Genomic DNA, 17792 nt, shown 5'->3' with positions numbered 1-17792 from the left:
AGGAATGAAGAGAGTATATTGCGGATAAGTTCTAGAATTTCAGAGTTAATTTATACATATGACTATCAAAATGGAGTATTCTACTACACAATAGCTCCGACTTTATTATTTTAATATCATATATGTTTATATATGTCAATACTAAAAAAATTGTGCATTGCATAGGTTTCTACACTAGTTTTAATAATAATAGGCTTACTTATAAAGAACTTATAAAACAACAAAAAAAGAATCTTGAGGCTACCACATAGATAGAATAGAACAAGGTTCATGCATTTATAAAGTATATCTCAACAACTATATTTAAAAACTACAACGGCTAGTTTGAGCGAAAACAACAAAGAAAAGTAAAAAAAAGTCAAGTATTAGTTCGATATTAGTAACAACGAACAAAGTAGACATGGTCAAACAAGGTCAAAGTTTTGTTCGCTGTTAAGCTTTGACCTTATTTGACTAGGTTTTCGCTTTGTTTGTTGTTACTATCGGCGAACAGACCTTTTGACTTTTTTGAACACCCAATAAATATTCGCTGTTACTAAGTGCAAACATTTCAAATCATAAGTCTGAGAATAAACTACTTAAATTAAAAAATAATTTCAAAATTAACTAAAATTTGAATTTTTTATATTTTCTTTGCTTATTTGTTTTAAATTTTCTAATAAAGTTTGGGTTTCAGCGTACGCCCTACGGATAATACCAATGGTTCTCGTCAAACAAAGGTCATCAGCTTGCCATTGCCATTGCCATTGCCATTGCCATTGCCATTCCCCATCCAGCTAACTATGATTCCCGATTGTTAGCTCTTTAGGGTCATTCCCGCTTCATGGAGAAAAGCGTAGTCATGTCCGAATCCGATTCTAACTCAAGAGCTTTGCTCTACGACGCTTCTAATTCAGTTTGTGATCCAAAGAATTTGCATGTGATTGATGGTAATATTGGCAGTCCAGAAGTTATAGCTCAAGGGATTTCTAAGATGGTGAGTTGTGTGATTAGGGATTTTGATTCCAAAGCCGATGACGCCTCTCGAAGTCAAGTTAAGCTCTGTACTGCTCTCCATCGTCTCACTACCGGTAATCATATCTTTACTTTTACAATACTCTGATTCTCCTTTTCTCTTTTCCAATTTATCTTGTTAATGCTCAGGAATTTATTTTGATTCGTTCCATATCGTTGGTGTTTGGGCTTTGACATTGTTTGTTGTTATGGTCAATAATTGTTTTGGCTGATTCTACATTGTCGTTATTGGGGCTTCGAAATTGTTTGGTGTTAAGGCTCTATGATTTCTTTGCTTCTTTCGTTATTGTTGGTATTATGGCTTCCACATTATTTGTTTTAATTATGCTCAATAGATCTTTTGGTTCATTCCACATTATTGCTATTAAGGCTTCGACACTGTTTGTTTTTATGATCAATAATTGTTGTGCTTCATTCCATTATGTTGGTATTACGGCTTTGACATTGTTGTTGTTGTGCCCAATAATTGTTTTTAGCGGTTTGTTTGTAATGCTTATAGTTTGAAAGTGAAAACTATAATCTTTATAAGACTATTGACTTGGCAGAGCTTGATCAACTATTGGAAGATGCACCATTGCCGTTCATTATGCAGCATGCTACTAAACTTTCTAATGTCAGAAAAAGAGTGTCATCACTGAACTCAATATTGAGATCTATACAACAACGTCTTGATAATATCGACCGTATGATGTCTATTGGCTCACTTGGTGAGACTTTTTTATTACTATAGTTCAATTTTCTGATTTTTCTTAAGTGAACTTTATAAAGTGATGAAATTTGACAAGTTGGTTCCCATTTCGCAATTTACTAAACGACATGTCCTCTTATTTGTAAACAACCTGATTGCACGAGACCTGGCGTATTTAAACCATACTAGATCTTTTCTTTGTCATACGTCGTTCCTATTCGATCGTACCAGACTATGACTAGGCTAAAATGAATCAGATTAAACCGCAAAAGACCTAATAACCGGAAAAGAAAAATTTAGCCCATTGATCTACTTTAAAATATTCTAGAAGGGAATCCGAGGAGGTTATCCAAAACCTTTTAAGGCCAATTTCATATGGTTCAGCTAGTCTTATGAATATTTGAACCCCAGATGTTCTTGCTTAGTTACGTTGCTGCTGTGTCTGTAATTTCTTATATCCATATGTATTGTTGATGAAGTCATTTTACTCATTTTTATCCATGACTATTGATCTTCCATTATACTATTGATTTTCTTGCTTGAAATCATGTTGACTTTTCATTTACGTGAACTTGTACATAATGTTTGCTACTAAAGATCAATCGAAAATAACCTCTGTTAGTAAGGTTGCGTATGTCTGACCTCTCCAAACGCAGCAGAGGAGGTAGGCACTTAATGGCATTGGGGTAATAAAATGTTGTTACTTGGATGAAACCGCTTTACTATATCTATTTAAAACTTACTCGACTTGTGTGATTTTTTTTGACCTTTCCTTGATCTCCAAGCTCTTCTAGAGAAATTATGTTTAGCTTCCCTTCTATGTAGTCCGATTTCCAAATGTCTACTCAACCATTAGGTGATTACATAAAATCGGAAATGTTACAACTATAAAATGACGGAGGAGTTATGTTGTTTGCAAGCTTGTTCCTTAAAGGTTACATAGAGAAAAATAAAGGGTAAGACTTAATGAAGTGAGGCGTGTGATTTTTGATAAGGACATGAGGTTTTGAGCATGTTCTAGTGAGGTAAAATGAATGTTTGGAGGGTGAAACAATTATGAATGATGATGATTGTTGGGGGAGCGAATTAGTGAGAATGATGGGAAAAATGTTTGGGAAAGACGTAGGGGATTTAGAGGTGAATTGATGTTGGAGGTAGTTGAATAAGCTCAATACAGAAACACCACGAGACTTATGCAAATAGGAGGCGATTTTGGTGAAGTATAGAAGGATAATTTGGCTAATTCTAATGCTTATAGATACAAATACACCACTCTAAGGCCTTCTAAGGACACATATAAGGTGCCAACTTACAAAGCATAGAAACTTTCTAAATGGAACTCTAATCCAAGAATTAGATTTGAGGCAAATAATGAACTAAAGTTCAGAAATTCATATAAAATTCAACAACCTTGAAATGAATGCAAACTAAGCTATCCATAATGCTACTAAGTCAAAGAAAGTAACTACTAGGGTGTTTGTATGGACGGTTACTGCACCATGCATTGTAACTTCCATGTTTGTGTACTAAGTTTCAAAAGTTAATCATAAATCATAGGATTTATGACTTGGCTTCCAAGAATTGGTTTCCTTATACAAAAAGGACCGAAATCAACCTTCTAGAATCTTCCCCCATGATCTTCTACTTGTATAACTTCCTTATCATGTGCATAAACTCCTTTGCTTGTGTGGGTTGTGGATGGTTGCATGTCCTTAGATAACTCTCATGCATGATCTGATATAATTTCCGTAGATAACTTCCATGCCCATGACTTTGTAGACTTAACTTCCCACTCTTCTACCCACATTACCCGGTTGCATAGCTGCCCTTCGCACAACTTGCAAGAGTACTCCATGTCTTTGAATATTGGCCCATATTGCACTCCATGACCACCTACCTAGGCGCCACTTCTTGCTTGACTTTCAATCCCTATTGTTGAGCTAAGAGGACTTTGATTCCTTGGAAAGCTTACTTGACTTGGCTTGTGTTGGACTTAATTGAGTAGCTCTTTGTAGCTTTTTGCTTTGCTTGCTACTTCTTACAATGTTGCACTTGCAATTTTGCATAAATTAAGATTTCTAGTACACTAAGCCTAATGAGTTCTAAAAAGATTAACTTAAGCTTAAAAACCCAAAGGTTAAAGTCATAAAACACAATTAAAAATGTCTTCCAAATTACATGGAATTAAATGACTACGTTTCTTGATTCGAATTAAGATGAGATTAAGTAAGAAGTGCTTGAGGCACTTGGGTGAGCTTCATGGATTGATCTTTGACTTGAGAGTCAAAGTGAGGGTGGGGCACCATAGCTAACAAGTTTTATAGTATGTAGGAAGTATAGTAGTGCATTATTAGGGTGGTCAATGGTAGTGATTGCGCTTAACCTACTTTTGGCTCATGTTGTATAAGAATTTGTTTCCAATCTCTAAATTGATCATTCTTATTCCGTATGGAGTGTCGCTTGCTTAAAACTTTGAAAATTTTGAGTAGTAGAATAATATTCTTTTGGTCCATCGCATTAGCGTTTCATTCTGCATGGTAAAGTTATGATTTCATTGCCCCTAGTGGAGAATAGAACCAAGATGGGTAAAGATGGATTCTTTGGCATCTAAGTTGTGTTTTAAGTTGGAGTTTCTCGCCTCCACTATTGCAGTGCTTTGTTGACCGGCTAAAGAATAATTCTAAAAAGTAAATTTCTTAACATTGTAAATATGAATTATAATACGATAATAAGATTGATAAAACATTTCCTTTTATTGTTCATGATTTGATTATGTTTTTCTTGTGTCTCCTGTCCTGTCCTGTCATTGCAGATGCTAAAGCAAATACAGGAGAATCCATGTGATTTGAATGTCAACGTATTAAAGGTAGGAGAAAGGTAAGCGTTTCAGTTTCGTTTACAATCCTTGATAATGTCTTGAATAATATTTGATTTGTTTATCATTATGAACAATATATTTTGAGTTTTTTGAATTGTTCTTATACATTTTGTTGTGAAAGTGATTTTCATTGGTTACACTGACAAGCATTGAGAAATAGATAAGTCAATGGGATACTAGGGCATCAGATACTCACTCACTCGATGAAAAACATAGAGAAGTTACTTGAAAAAACTAAGCTTCACTTACTTTTAAGTGAAATATGTAGACTGATTTGATTTTGCTAATGCTAGGGAAATATAAGTTCAGTTCGCTTCGCTCATAAACAATCAGAGGAGCCTTAACGTTGCAATATGCGGGGGAAATCTAAGTACAGCAGTTCTCAAAAGCTGAATGAATTACCTGATACATGACAGAGCCGTAATCTGCTGAAGAACAATTCTACTTGCTAAATAAGGGTCAGAATTTGTGAAATCAGCAAGCCTCTAAGTCAAAATACAAGTAAATTTTAGTCTTTTTCATAAAGTATATTACATATGTTCCATCTTAAACACTACTATTAAAAATAGAAGTAAAGAAATTAACAAAGTTGCTTAAATCCAAAAAGACATGTAAAGAAATGCTAAACTCATATTTTGGACAATACATACACTAGACTGGAACCAGCTGCCTGTACTTATTTTTAATTTCTAGAATGGGATTAGATTAGAAACAACTCCAGAATTTATGTATGTTAAAACTTCAGTATCAAACCTTTTGAGAACATATTATAGCTGCTACAAGCCTGCACCAGTCTAAATTAATTATAGCCACATTTCAGCAAATTAGGTTATGTTACCTGCCGCATCGTTACTGAATCAGTTTTTCCATCTGTGTTATATTCATTTATTAATATTGATAAAAAAACCCTGAAACCCTGAACCTCTTTCAATGGTTTGTCCGATGATGTGTTATTTGAATTCTAGCATAGATATATGCAACAATGGGCTGTCCAGTAAAAATATACCCATATCTGAACAAAATGCATGAAATAACATTAGAACAGGAATATTCATTCATCACCTGCCGGATTGAGATTCTAACTCCAATCATATAATGCATCTTAGGCCACCTTGTTATGTTGTATGCAAGCTTAATTCCTAAATGTTGCATACTAACTAAGACAAGGAGGGAGGCTTAAAGAGAGGGCATGGGGATGATTTAGGGATAGAAAGGGATAAATTGTGTAAGATTAAGGTTAGGATGATTGTTCAAAGGTGAGAAGCAAATATGGGTAATGATGATGAAGGGATGAATTTGTACAGAAAGTTTAGAGGAGTTTTGGTTTGAGTGAATGTTTGGAAAATGGATTAAGATTGAATGATAAAGGAAGTAGATAAGTATTATCGATACAGACTCACCACGATGCTACTCAAATAGAAATCAAATTTAATGGAGGTAAGAGAGAATAGTTAGGCAAACTCTAAAGCTTAGAGATATAGACACACCACACTAAGACTTAGAGGCTTTTGAGGACACATGCAAGGCGCCTAAACTTGCAATCATCCTAACCTTAATCTTACACAATTTATAGCTTTTGAGGACACATGCAAGGTGCCTAAACTTACAAAGCGTGGAAAATTTCTTAAATCGAATTCCAATCCAAGAACCCAAAGTGAGACAAGATTTTGAACAAAGTTCAGAATTTTAATATAACTTCAACAAATCTTGAAATGACTACAGCCAAAGCTATTTATAATGTACACTAAGCTTAGAAAAATAAACTACTTTTCCCACAATATGGACGGTTGCTTTTTGATCTCATCATGGATGGGAGTTAGTGTAACTTCCATGCCATGTTCTTAAAATAACCCCCTTGCTATGATCTCCACTACTAGACATAATTTGCAAGTTCTAGAACAATAGCAACTTGGGGACGGTTGGAAACAGTTTTTGGACAAGTTATGCTTCCTACTTGCCACAATTTGTGACCTCTATGTCTGGGTGGTTTTTCTTTGTTGAACTGGCTGCAATTGCTCTACATTAACCATCCACTTCTTTGCACTCATGTTTGGATAAGTTAAGAAACCTCTTTGAACTACTTTTATAAAACCTCCCACAACTTACAATAATTGCCCACCTTGTACATGCTTTCCCATCTTCGTTGATACAAGCTGCTGCCACCAACTACCCACTTATTATCCTTGATTTGTCTTGACTTTCGACCCACAGTGTTGAGCTAAGATGACTTTGAATCTTGAATAGCTTGCTTGACTTTGACATGTGATGGACTTGGAGTGTAGGACTTCACGTGTATCTCCTTCGTACCTGCTGCTTCTTTCAACTTGCATAACTTAAAAAAATTTCTACTTTACTAAACCTAGTAGTTCAACTTACTATAAGTTTATAACACAAAAGTCTTAAGGTCTTAAACAAAAGAAACAAAGTCTTAAAACCAGACGAAAATAAATATATACTTCTTGACACAAGATTTACTTTGGAAATGCTTGAATGGATTGAATGACTCCTTTGTTTGAACTTGATGGATGTGAACTTGGGCTTGGACTTGAAAATGAAAGTGAGGGTGGAGCGCTATAGCTAACAGGTTAATCTCATCATATACCTTTGGTTGGCTATATTGTGGTTGGATCCTCCATCGCTGGATATAACTATGTTAATTTATCCATATGTGTAGGGCCGATCTGCTTTACACCTTTACCTTGTGAAAGCAACTTTTGATAAGCTAAGAAATTCACTTGATTTCCTTTTCATGCTGGAGCTGAGCAGATTGGTATCTTTTAATATATGTTTAAAATCCGTGTAATTTTGAGTAGCTCCTTGTTTTACCTGAATTTGTTTTCCTGTTCGTTCCACTTTAGTTTTTGTTGTATGCTCAAGCATGAGCCTTATTGATTGTTTCCCTGCAAAAAGGATAATATATAAGCTTTTATGTGGGCTTTGAATATTTATGGACATTACTGTTATCTAATTAGTTTCTCTGTTTCTTTCCAATGACTTTGTTGTTTTCATTTTTCCTCATTTCATCTGATCTTGAAAGCATTAAGTGTGACTCGAGTGTTTTATACAGATTCTCGATTAGAGAATGTGTGATACAACATTATCAATGTGATTTTGAGTCATTCATCTGTTTCGGATGTGACTACTCTAGTGTCTTCAATTTGAGGGCATCAACTAGATTCAAGATGGGATAGAAGGAATAGACTTTTACTTGTCTTTAGGATTTATCGCCATGGCTTCACTGCCTTTTGTCATACTGCGATGAACAACAAAGGATTATTTCACTAGTGAGAATGGATTTGAAAATTCACACTCATTTTATACTTTCGAAATAGCCTTTTGTTCATCCAAAAATTCCCTTAAAAGTGCACGTGTTTGCATAGACCATCTAGAAAATGTCAGAGGGTTTGTTTTTTATGTTTGTTTAGTTGCCAGTTAATATTGTATTTTCTGCTTTGGACGATGTAATGAAAGCTTAAAAGGAGGTTTATTGACTAGTGAAAAGGATGTTGATGGGTCGGCATGGTAATTTTTTTGATAAAAGATGTTCTTTTTTATTGGTGTTGCTTCATTTGCTTTATTGACTTGGGAAAAATAGATTATTAAGAGTAAAATGATAGGAGTTGGACTTTAATTTGGAGTTCTAAACTGATATTATCTTCTCCGTGGTGTATTATGAAACATTAACGGGATGTGTGAACTTCATTTTGCAGGTTTTTTAATAAATGTGCAATCTGGATAACTTGAAGGATCAAGGACTATGTTTTTAACCAATGATACACGACAATGTCATTAAGATGGTGAATCAGATTCTACTGCACGAGACTGTTTTCTTCATGTAGAGTCTGTTCTGCTCCGTGTAGGAATCTTAGAAACTTGGTTCATAATCTCTTTGAATACCAACATTACAAAAAGGAACCTTGTATACTGTATAGTGGAGGCTGGGGTTAGATTTTTGCTACTTGTGCAAATTTAATTTTCCTTTGTTTTGGTTAGGTGACTTTCTGGTTTTGATCTGCCTACTTTTGCTTTTATTGATTAATCACGCTAGTTACTTCACAAGGCCACATCAATAGATTATATACTACTAATATAATATTGTTGGGTTTGAAATATCATATTAAGCTTTTGGTTGAGTTCTTTTATATAATAGTATTTAAGCGGTGTGCTTCACAACATTTGTGAATTGGCTAGTTAATAGCCAATACATGCTCATTGACCGGCAAATAAATATTGAGTTTGATGAATTTAATATTGTGCTTGTACACAGCAAGGTCCTTATAGGAGAAGAGTTGACTGCACACAAACTTGATGAGATTCATCTTTAAAAAATTGGTATTAGAAAGAGTAGTCCATTAAGTTTATATTTTAGTCAATATCTCTCTAGTTTTTTGACGTGGAATCATGAGTTATTTTTCAAACACTCATTCTCACATGTGAGCTATTTTTTGTAACTCAGCTGAAGCATAAGTTGTCGGCTTTGATACCATGATGTTTGGGCTAGCAGTGACTGATTTTTTAAGGATAAAACCTGCATAAGAGAAGAGTTGGTAGCACACAAAAACCCGATGAAGTTTCATCTCTAAGCCAATTGGTTTTAGAATGGAACTTCATTGAGTTTGTATTTAGTCAACTCTTATCTTGTATGGATTTTGTTTACAAGTCCAAACTTATCATGGATTTTTTGATAGATTTTTTAACTTTTTGGTTACTCAATTGCGAAAAAATGGGTCAGAAATGACTGTCAGTCAACTAAAAACTATTCGCTTATAAGCCAAAATAAAAAATTAATTTGGTTGGCGTTTTTTTATTTTTAACTTGTTGTCTTTTTTCTAATAAATAGCCAACAATTAATATATTATTTTACTAAACATCTTGAGAAATTGACTTATTCAGCTAGCCTAAAAGCCAACAAAAAAGCTAAAAAATCAACAGTTTTAGCTGGTCAAAAAAGCCAACTAAAATAACTAACAACCATTTGCCAAACACCACTTTGTTTAAAAAAATTTTATCTGAAATCTAATTGTATAAAAACTATAATTTTATTGAAATTTAACGACAAAGTTGAGATCAATCTTATATTTTCATATACTTCTATATATATTTTCAATTTTCATACGCTTGTGAAATCTAAACCTCATTGTTGTTAATGAAGACCAGCTGTAGACTTCTCCCAGCCCAGGTAATGCCTGTAGGTGGTAACAACGTCATTGCTCTGAATTACATAAAGAACTTTTCCAAACTGGTCCCCGAACTATCAAATAAACTGATGGAACAAAATATGATACTTCTATATAATAAAAAATCAATCTTAACTACCCTCTCCAATTTATAAATGCTTGCAAAATCAAACAGCAGCAATCAATTAACATTACAAAAATATGAGTAAAAACATTATTACGTACCATTAACACAATTACAAGACATCATTTCAAGACACGAAAGAAAACGATGGATAAATGTTCATCACAGCCATCTATATAAAAGAAGTCTTCCAACTATCTTCATCACCGGCCAAACCAGCCCTTAGGCGGTTGTATCTCCCCATCATTCATTAATTTATCAAGCACAACATTTAAATCGACTGACTGACCATTCTCTGTTAGTCTGCGAACGGTTGCCCTTACATGGTCCCTAGGAAATCCCATAGTAGTCACCTTATCGATAACATCATCAATTGGAACCCTGTTTCCACTTCCCCCAGAACCTGATCCCCCGCCAATTGCAGAAGCTGTAGGAATAGCAGGAGGGAGAATTTTAGCGGTTGGCAGATGAGAATAATTGCTGCTACTCACTGGAGAGTGTGGCTGCAACTTTACAGATGAGTCACTTCCATAGTGTGGAGCAGGGCCACCATAAGTGTATTCACCAGGCAGCCCTGAAGGGGGAACATATACCGATGAAGGCCCGGAAGTGTTTCTGCTAGCTGGTGGTGGCTCATACATGGATGGAGGGCTTCCATAGTATTGCTGGGAGTGAGGTGGTGTACTGCCTGGTTGGGCAGCAGGCTGATGGAGATTCGAAGGATAAGTTTGTGGTGGTATATAGCCTTCCTCTGGGCGATGACTCAATGATGGTGAAAACTGTGGAGCATTAGCACCAATAGCAGCAGGATGCTGCAGTTGCTGAGGAGGCTGGGGCGGTTGAGGATAGGATGGGGTTGGGTTTGATGGATATTGTTGAGGTGGTGGAGCAAGGGCAGGGGTTTGTTGCGGGGGTTGAGTTTGAGGTGGCATTTGATATGGTTGGCTTGATAATTCTGGAGTCTGGCTAGGCAGTGAGAAATAACCATCTTGCTGGGGCCCAGATGGTACATGGCCGGGGTGAAATTGAGTTGTCGCGTGGGACGGATGAATGCTCTGCTGCGGTGGTGGAGGCACATTGGGAGGAGCATTAGGCAAGATAGAAGGAACTTGCTGGAGAGCGGCAGAGAACTGCTGGAATCCAGACTGCTGAGGAGCAGAAGCTGCAGCTTGCTTATCTTGATGGATGGTATTCGAGATTTCAGATGACTGCTCTGCTTTAGAAATTTGTAGTTTTGCTAGTTGCATATGGCCCTCCATGACCTCTTGCTTGTCCTTCAAATCCTGCACACTAGTTTGCACCTGCAAATATATACAAATGAAAAGCAAAAAAAAGGAGATCTTATCAGGTAAGTTGCTCCTTTGAGCCTCAATAATTAAGAAAGCAACAAATCTCCAACTGGACATGATCCCATAAAGCAGGAATAGAAAACTACACTTTTCAAATGAAAAAGTTGTACATCAACAGAATTTGAATATCTCAGGGAATTTGTGACATGGAATCAGGCCTTCAGTGCTCATACTTGATCAAACTCCATTCCAAGCTTTTCAAAAAAAACTTCATACAAAATTTTTTAACTTCAATTCTGCAGACTGTGCCCCTTGCCCATCAAGCTCTTTCAGAGTGCTATGCTAACCCTTGAGCTATTCTACTATCGACACTTTCCACTTAAGTCACAAAGATATGGATACAATTATTATTTAGGAATTAGAGGGAAGGGGATCAGATCTACATAGCCTAACCCTTCTTCTAATGACACACCATGATATACAGAAATGAAAAACTTATTTTAAAATTGACTTCCCTATACGTGGTGGACAGTTCTTTAATTCACATGGTAATCCTGAACCTTGGCATAATAGATTCACGTAACCTCAGTAGGAAACGTTAACTGATTGTCTGTATGGATGCAATTACCTTCGTACCTGTAACACCCCGGCCCCTCGGACCGCTGGTGACTACTCTTGGAGACTGTAGACTAGCCCCACAAACCAACACAAGTCTTTCCAGCGCACTTTGGCCTCACTCGTACGCACCCGAGAAAACTTCCCAGGAGGTCACCCATCCTAAGATTGCTCTCCACCAAGCACGCTTAACTGTGGAGTTCTTAGCAAATGGGCTCCCTAGAAAAGAAGATGCACCTTGTTGATATGAGTAGTCTATCATTCCTTTTTCAAACTAAACTTGGGGTATTACACTCACCCCCACTTAAGAATACAACGTCCTCGTTGGACCGTAACTTCAGGATCTTTTCCCCCACTAGGTGCACTGAACACTATCAGCCACGGTCGCAGAGTTGCTCTGATACCATTTGTAACACCCCGGCCCCTCGGACCGCTGGTGACTACTCTTGGAGACTGTAGACTAGCCCCACAAACCAACACAAGTCTTTCCAGCGCACTTTGGCCTCACTCGTACGCACCCGAGAAAACTTCTCAGGAGGTCACCCATCCTAAGATTGCTCTCCACCAAGCACGCTTAACTGTGGAGTTCTTAGCAAATGGGCTCCCTAGAAAAGAAGATGCACCTTGTTGATATGAGTAGTCTATCATTCCTTTTTCAAACTAAACTTGGGGTATTACAGTACCCCCTTTTCTCCTTCATACTCCCAGCCTCCCCTTATCCTGTTTTCCCGGTCCGTGGCCATCCCATCCCCTTCCCCTGCCCACTGCCTTCCCCAGCCCTAATGTTGGTTGACATCTATTGTGGTGCAATTGTGTAATTACAAGGTATTTAACGGTCAACTAACATCTATAGTCAAATAAGAACACATAAGTCTATTATACAATAGCTCAAGGTAAACATGTAAATTTTTTAATAGAAATTGTCTACCATGTAGAAAAGACAAGGGTTGAGAGTTTTTATGAAGTTTTCCCCAAAAATTAGAACTTTCTAATGTGAACTTATATAAACAATCCCCTATCTGTTAGTCCCTCAATTCCTAAGTATATATATGAGTTCTTTAAAAAGCAATTTTGCAATCATACATAAATTGTGCTTCGGTGCGTTATTTCCATTTTCCAATTTGCATTTTCTTATTTAGTGAAAGAAAATTATACAAAAGATTTTAATTTGGAAGTACACAAATGTTATATGTAAGTATGTAACCATCATAAACTTGCTTTTATTAGCCAAATCGCAAGGGTTCATTCAAAGTCAAACAATACCAACTCTCAATTTTTAGTATTCTCTTTTTAACTTTTAAAAGGAAAACCATTTGCGTTAATGAGCTTAACATTAGTCCTTATACCAACAAAATTAATGTTTACGGAACACACACTAATCAACCACGTTTATTTAAATACAGACTAAGGAGTCCTTTAGGTATCGTTTTCAGTTTACAGTATTCAGATTTCTAAGTTCTAACTGTAAACTGATTCCAGTTTTAGTTGGCAAACTTTTCAAAACATAAACAAAATTAGAAATGCCAACTCTTGATCGATATTATTATTAGCTTTATCAAAATGTACATCTTTACACTGAAAAACAAAAGTACACACGATATTTCCCTTGGTATGTTTTACCCTGTCCAATGTTATCTCTTCCATTCTGCTGTCCCTCTCATTTTGCTCCAAGGATCATGTTCAACCCTTCATTCTCCCTGTTCTCTCTCATCATCAGTCATAAAAATAAAAAAAAATATTGCAAATTCAGCTTACATAATCACTTTCCTTCATTCTCTTGTTTTCTGCACATGCTCAACCTCTACTTATTTATATAATCATACAAGTACAAAAGAAAGAGGTGTATCTAGAAACCATTAAACAATCACTTTCGATCCTCTACACAAACCCGCCAACTTTAAATCCCTCAAAATTTAACCAAAACGTTTCACTGCAATGTTGGAGCAACATAGAAGGCCCTAAACAAGGATGCCAGAAGAGGAAGCTGGATGTATGTGTAAGATAGTATCATAGGCGAGGTAACAAGGAGGTCAGCGTGCATGAAGTAGAATTCGGATGAGGTGAATGGATAAGGGTTTTCCATTTGTTTAATGAAACCAAGAAAACAACTAAAGTTGTTTCTAGAATTCAGCGTTATTTTTATTAGTTCATATTGGAACTTGTTTACAGTGATTTCCAGAAGACATTTCCTTTCCATGTTCCTGTTTGTTCATTTTGTTACAAAACATGTAAAGGAACAAAACAAAGATGAATAGGCCCTAATCGTCCTTATATTTCCAATAATAAACCTGTTTGATTTATTTTATTTCACATAAAAACTCAAATTACATTGGTAATCAAATTCCAGCAGGCTATTAAATGATAAACTATTAACTAACATCAACCTGTTAAAGTAATTTGAACATTATTTAGAATCCCAAATTTCAAAACTAAAATTTTAAAAAAGAAAAAACTAAATAAAAACCGACAGCCATGAGAATAGCACCATACTTTACTTTTACCAGGTTCTTGAAAAAACAGTCATATTTCGCGTAAACATTTCTCAAAGATGGGGACACCTATGCACAGGTTACCTTTTATGTCAAATCAATATTCTTCTGTATTACCAGTTACAAAATTCTATACTAAACAAACTTAAAAGCAGATCAAAAAATAATCATAAAACAGTACGATTTAAATCTCTACCACATCTCGTCCTCTAACAATCAACACAAAGAAAATACTAATACACAGTGATTAGTGAAGTAAAGACAATGATTTAAATGATTAATAATGAGCATCCCAAAACTAAAACTAGTTGAAGTCTAGAGAATGACCAACAGTGAGCATTCCTAAACTAAAACTAGTTTAAGTGGATAAGACATACTTCTATAAAAGATATCAATCAACAGGATCTCACCATGTCCTTGATAAGCCCCATCAAACTGAACAACAATTACCCAAGAACAAAGAAAGTTATATTGAAACAGCACATTATACCTCTAAGAGAATGTTCTCCAGCTGTCGCATTTTTCCATCAGCACTTCCATGATTATTTCCAATTGATACCTTCAGCTCATCCACAGAATGCTCAAGATGGTGTGTTCTGCTGTCCAGCTGGGATAACCGTCCACCAAGACTATCAATAGCATGAAGCACACTATTTATATAGGTCTTCATCGTTCGATCAATCTCTGACAGCATTGCTGAATCATTCAGATTCTGAGCTTTCTCCAGTATTATTTTGTCAGTCTCAACATGATCCAAGGAATTGTAGCTCTAAAATAACAGAAAATGAAAATAAAAAATTGACAAAAGAGAATCCACCCATATACAGATACAAAACATTTATATAAAATAAGACAAAGGGACATGATTATATTGCCCATCATGTTAAGCAAAAAAAACTTCAACCAATTTTTTTAGAAGAGCAGGATGACAAAATAACATCATTGAGTTTCCCATCAAATGAAGTGAAATTTGGGTGGCATTATATAAGGTTTAAATTGTTCATGCTTCACGAAGATTAGAACTTGATTGGTCTTAATTCGTTCTTGCTTGATTTCATTTGTTCTCTATTTTCCGCTGGAGGTTTTGGGAAATTATTGTGCCACTTCTCTTACAAAGTTCTGGAATGAAATCGACATTAAAATTAGATCCCTTGATCGTAAGATGGATTCTTCTTTTTTTTTTTTTGCCTTTGAATTCTTTGATTTGCTAATTTTATAATTCATACTTAGGTAAATGAGTTTTGTGATTTATAGTTTGAAAAAATAACTACTGTTTGAATGGGTTTGAAGTGCTAGTGTGAGTTTTTGCTCTTCCTGCTTGCATTCTAGGATAAGATATTCTACGTTTTCAATGTATACTTGCGCATATTGGTGTAAATACTACCGGTGAGTGAGTGAAAACAAGGCCACGTCGCATCACATCGCATCGGCCTCATTGTCAAGATTTCCGAAGAAAAAAAAACTATATTTCTAGTGCCGTAAAAGTGTAAAAAAACCGCGTTTTGGGCTATAGCAAGGAATGTTTTGTGGTTTCGATTGCATTACGAGAACCGCATCACTCCCGTTACCGCATCACCGTTTTGTTACGGCGATCGCGACTGTTACTACATTTTTGTACTATGTGACAGACTGCTATTGTTTGTGTCATGTGTGCTAGATATTACATAGTCGAGTAGTAGTGAAATGGCAGGTAAACACTAGAGATTCCTCATTGAGCTAGGAGTCCATCTCATATATGGTTACGATTCTAGATAAGAATATACTGATTCGGATAAGCATTTATACTCAAATTTGTGAAACATTTCTGCAGTTTTCCAACATCTTTTGTCTTTCAAAATGTAAGTTCATTTCCGAGCTTGGATTTGTTTTGAGAATTAATTCAACAAAGAGTTAATTAGTCAAGTTCTTTGTTATTGATCTTTGCAGGCATACGGTAAAAATACGGTAACGATTGCGATCGTGGTTACGAACTGTGGTAATGGGAGTGAAGCGGTTATCGTAACGCCTAAATATCGGTAGAAACTATACGATATCCCTTAATACAGCACAAAACGCGATTTTTTACACTATGTTTGCTGATGAATTTGTAAAGCTACAATTAATGTGCTGTTTTTTTCATCACCAATTGTGGTTCTTAATGATTTAAATTATTGAACCGAACTGAAGACAAGGAGGTATTACGCTGTCGCCGTCACCCAACTTAATCAAATTGTTCCACATAACATAAAATAAGTCGTTTTGCTAACACATGTAGTTTCACCACCAACAAAAATACCAAATACTAATATTGCTTCCGATCATTTGGTGAATAACTAGGTTCGGAAACATTTAAATAGCCTTGTCCTTATTACCAAGTTAATGACATCAAGGTTACTCATCAAGCCCATTGCTCATATGGAAAAACATAGTTCGGTATTGAATAGACTTATAGCGTCTAAATCGGGCACTCAAGCTCTTCATTACGTCCAAGTCGAGTGCTTTATAGCGTCTAAGTTGAGCGCTTCAATGCACAGTTTTTTGGTTTCAGCCTTAGCAGAAATCCAGTTGATGCAGGTACCCACCAAATAATTTTCTCTTCTTCTTTAATCTCTCTTCTCTTATTATTTTTCTCCTGGGTTTTTTACTTTTTCAGTTTCTTTCAGGAGTTCTAGTTTCTTTTGGTCAGGTGCCTCACACCCAAAGTTCGACAAGTCTGGTACCAAAAGCCTAGGTTCTAGGGATTGAATCTGCATGGTTTTCCTCCCACAATAGTTAAGTGAAAACAGAGTCAATTTCCCCTATCCCCTAACCTTGTACAAACAATTTTCCTATAACACCGCTTTGCTACTCATAAGGTCAAACCATCTTATAACATAATTCACAGGTTACAGAAACAATGAATTCTTTATCTAACCAAAAAGAAGGTTACCTAGCTAATTTCTCATATGATAGCATATAATTGTCACAGCGCACCAGTAAGACGCAGCAAATCCATGAGGTGAGGGGAAAGATTCTCAAATAAGCCCTTTACTTGAAAAAAGTGCCCTAAATTATTACGACATTAACCATGACATGCACAACTCAATACCCAAATCCCTAATTAAAACTTTTTAGAACAAACTAATCACATACGCACAAACTAATTGTTCGTTGCACTCTTTCATCGAAAAATCTAATTTAAGCACCAACACTATCTAGCAATCGACAACAATCAAACCATAAAATCACCACAATTTACAATGCTAACAAACAAAAAGATAGTAACAGTACCAATCAAATTAAAGAGTAAATAGAAATCATACTCTAAGAGGGGAAGAATTAGGTTTAGAATCAACAGAATTCCAAGACCTAACAGCAGCGGCAGGACTAGGAGTAGTATTAGGAGAATCCAACTGAAGAGAAGCTGCAGATCGATGAATTGGCTGAAAATCGTAACTGGGCAAAATATAATCCTTGTTGTTCTTCGATGATGATCCGCCATTATCAGATTCTTCTTCGGACTGAGGATTCATCAGATCCATGAAATCGTTGGGATTGTT

The 17792-nt window shown here is 35.9% G+C and overlaps 2 protein-coding genes across 6 annotated transcripts in view; one reads left to right on the top strand and one right to left on the bottom strand.

Annotated features, from left to right (window-relative positions):
* The first annotated feature begins 669 nt into the window (after positions 1–669).
* On the top strand, positions 670–8697 carry LOC130797363 (uncharacterized). Of its 5 annotated transcripts, none has more exons than XR_009038834.1 (5): positions 670–1070; positions 1560–1721; positions 4515–4579; positions 4874–5081; positions 8291–8697. XR_009038834.1 is itself a non-coding variant. In XM_057659962.1 (4 exons), exons 1-3 carry the CDS (start codon positions 824–826, stop codon positions 4544–4546), a joined length of 441 nt encoding a protein of 146 aa, XP_057515945.1. In that variant the 5' UTR covers positions 670–823; the 3' UTR covers positions 4547–4568; positions 8291–8697. The 5 variants fall into 5 exon arrangements, 2 of the variants coding, with proteins under 2 accessions (XP_057515945.1, XP_057515944.1); XR_009038835.1 differs by having other exon boundaries at positions 676–1070; positions 4874–5038; XM_057659962.1 differs by lacking the exon at positions 4874–5081 and having other exon boundaries at positions 4515–4568.
* A 1175-nt stretch (positions 8698–9872) lies between these two features.
* LOC130797362 (protein transport protein SEC31-like) overlaps positions 9873–17792 on the bottom strand; it is an 8059-nt gene continuing 139 nt past the window's right edge. The window contains exons 1-3 of the mRNA XM_057659960.1: positions 17556–17792; positions 14765–15043; positions 9873–11182 (exon numbers count right to left, since the gene is read on the bottom strand). The exon at positions 17556–17792 is cut by the window's right edge and continues 139 nt beyond it. Coding sequence (XP_057515943.1) covers positions 10085–11182; positions 14765–15043; positions 17556–17792 — 1614 coding nt within the window. The 3' untranslated portion in view covers positions 9873–10084. The remainder of the gene's footprint in view (positions 11183–14764; positions 15044–17555) is intronic.

Source organism: Amaranthus tricolor, chromosome 12, assembly GCF_026212465.1.
Source record: "Amaranthus tricolor cultivar Red isolate AtriRed21 chromosome 12, ASM2621246v1, whole genome shotgun sequence".
Lineage (NCBI taxonomy): Eukaryota > Viridiplantae > Streptophyta > Magnoliopsida > Caryophyllales > Amaranthaceae > Amaranthus > Amaranthus tricolor.
Note: the sequence above shows the minus strand (reverse complement) of the source record. Positions and strands in the feature narration are given on the sequence as shown.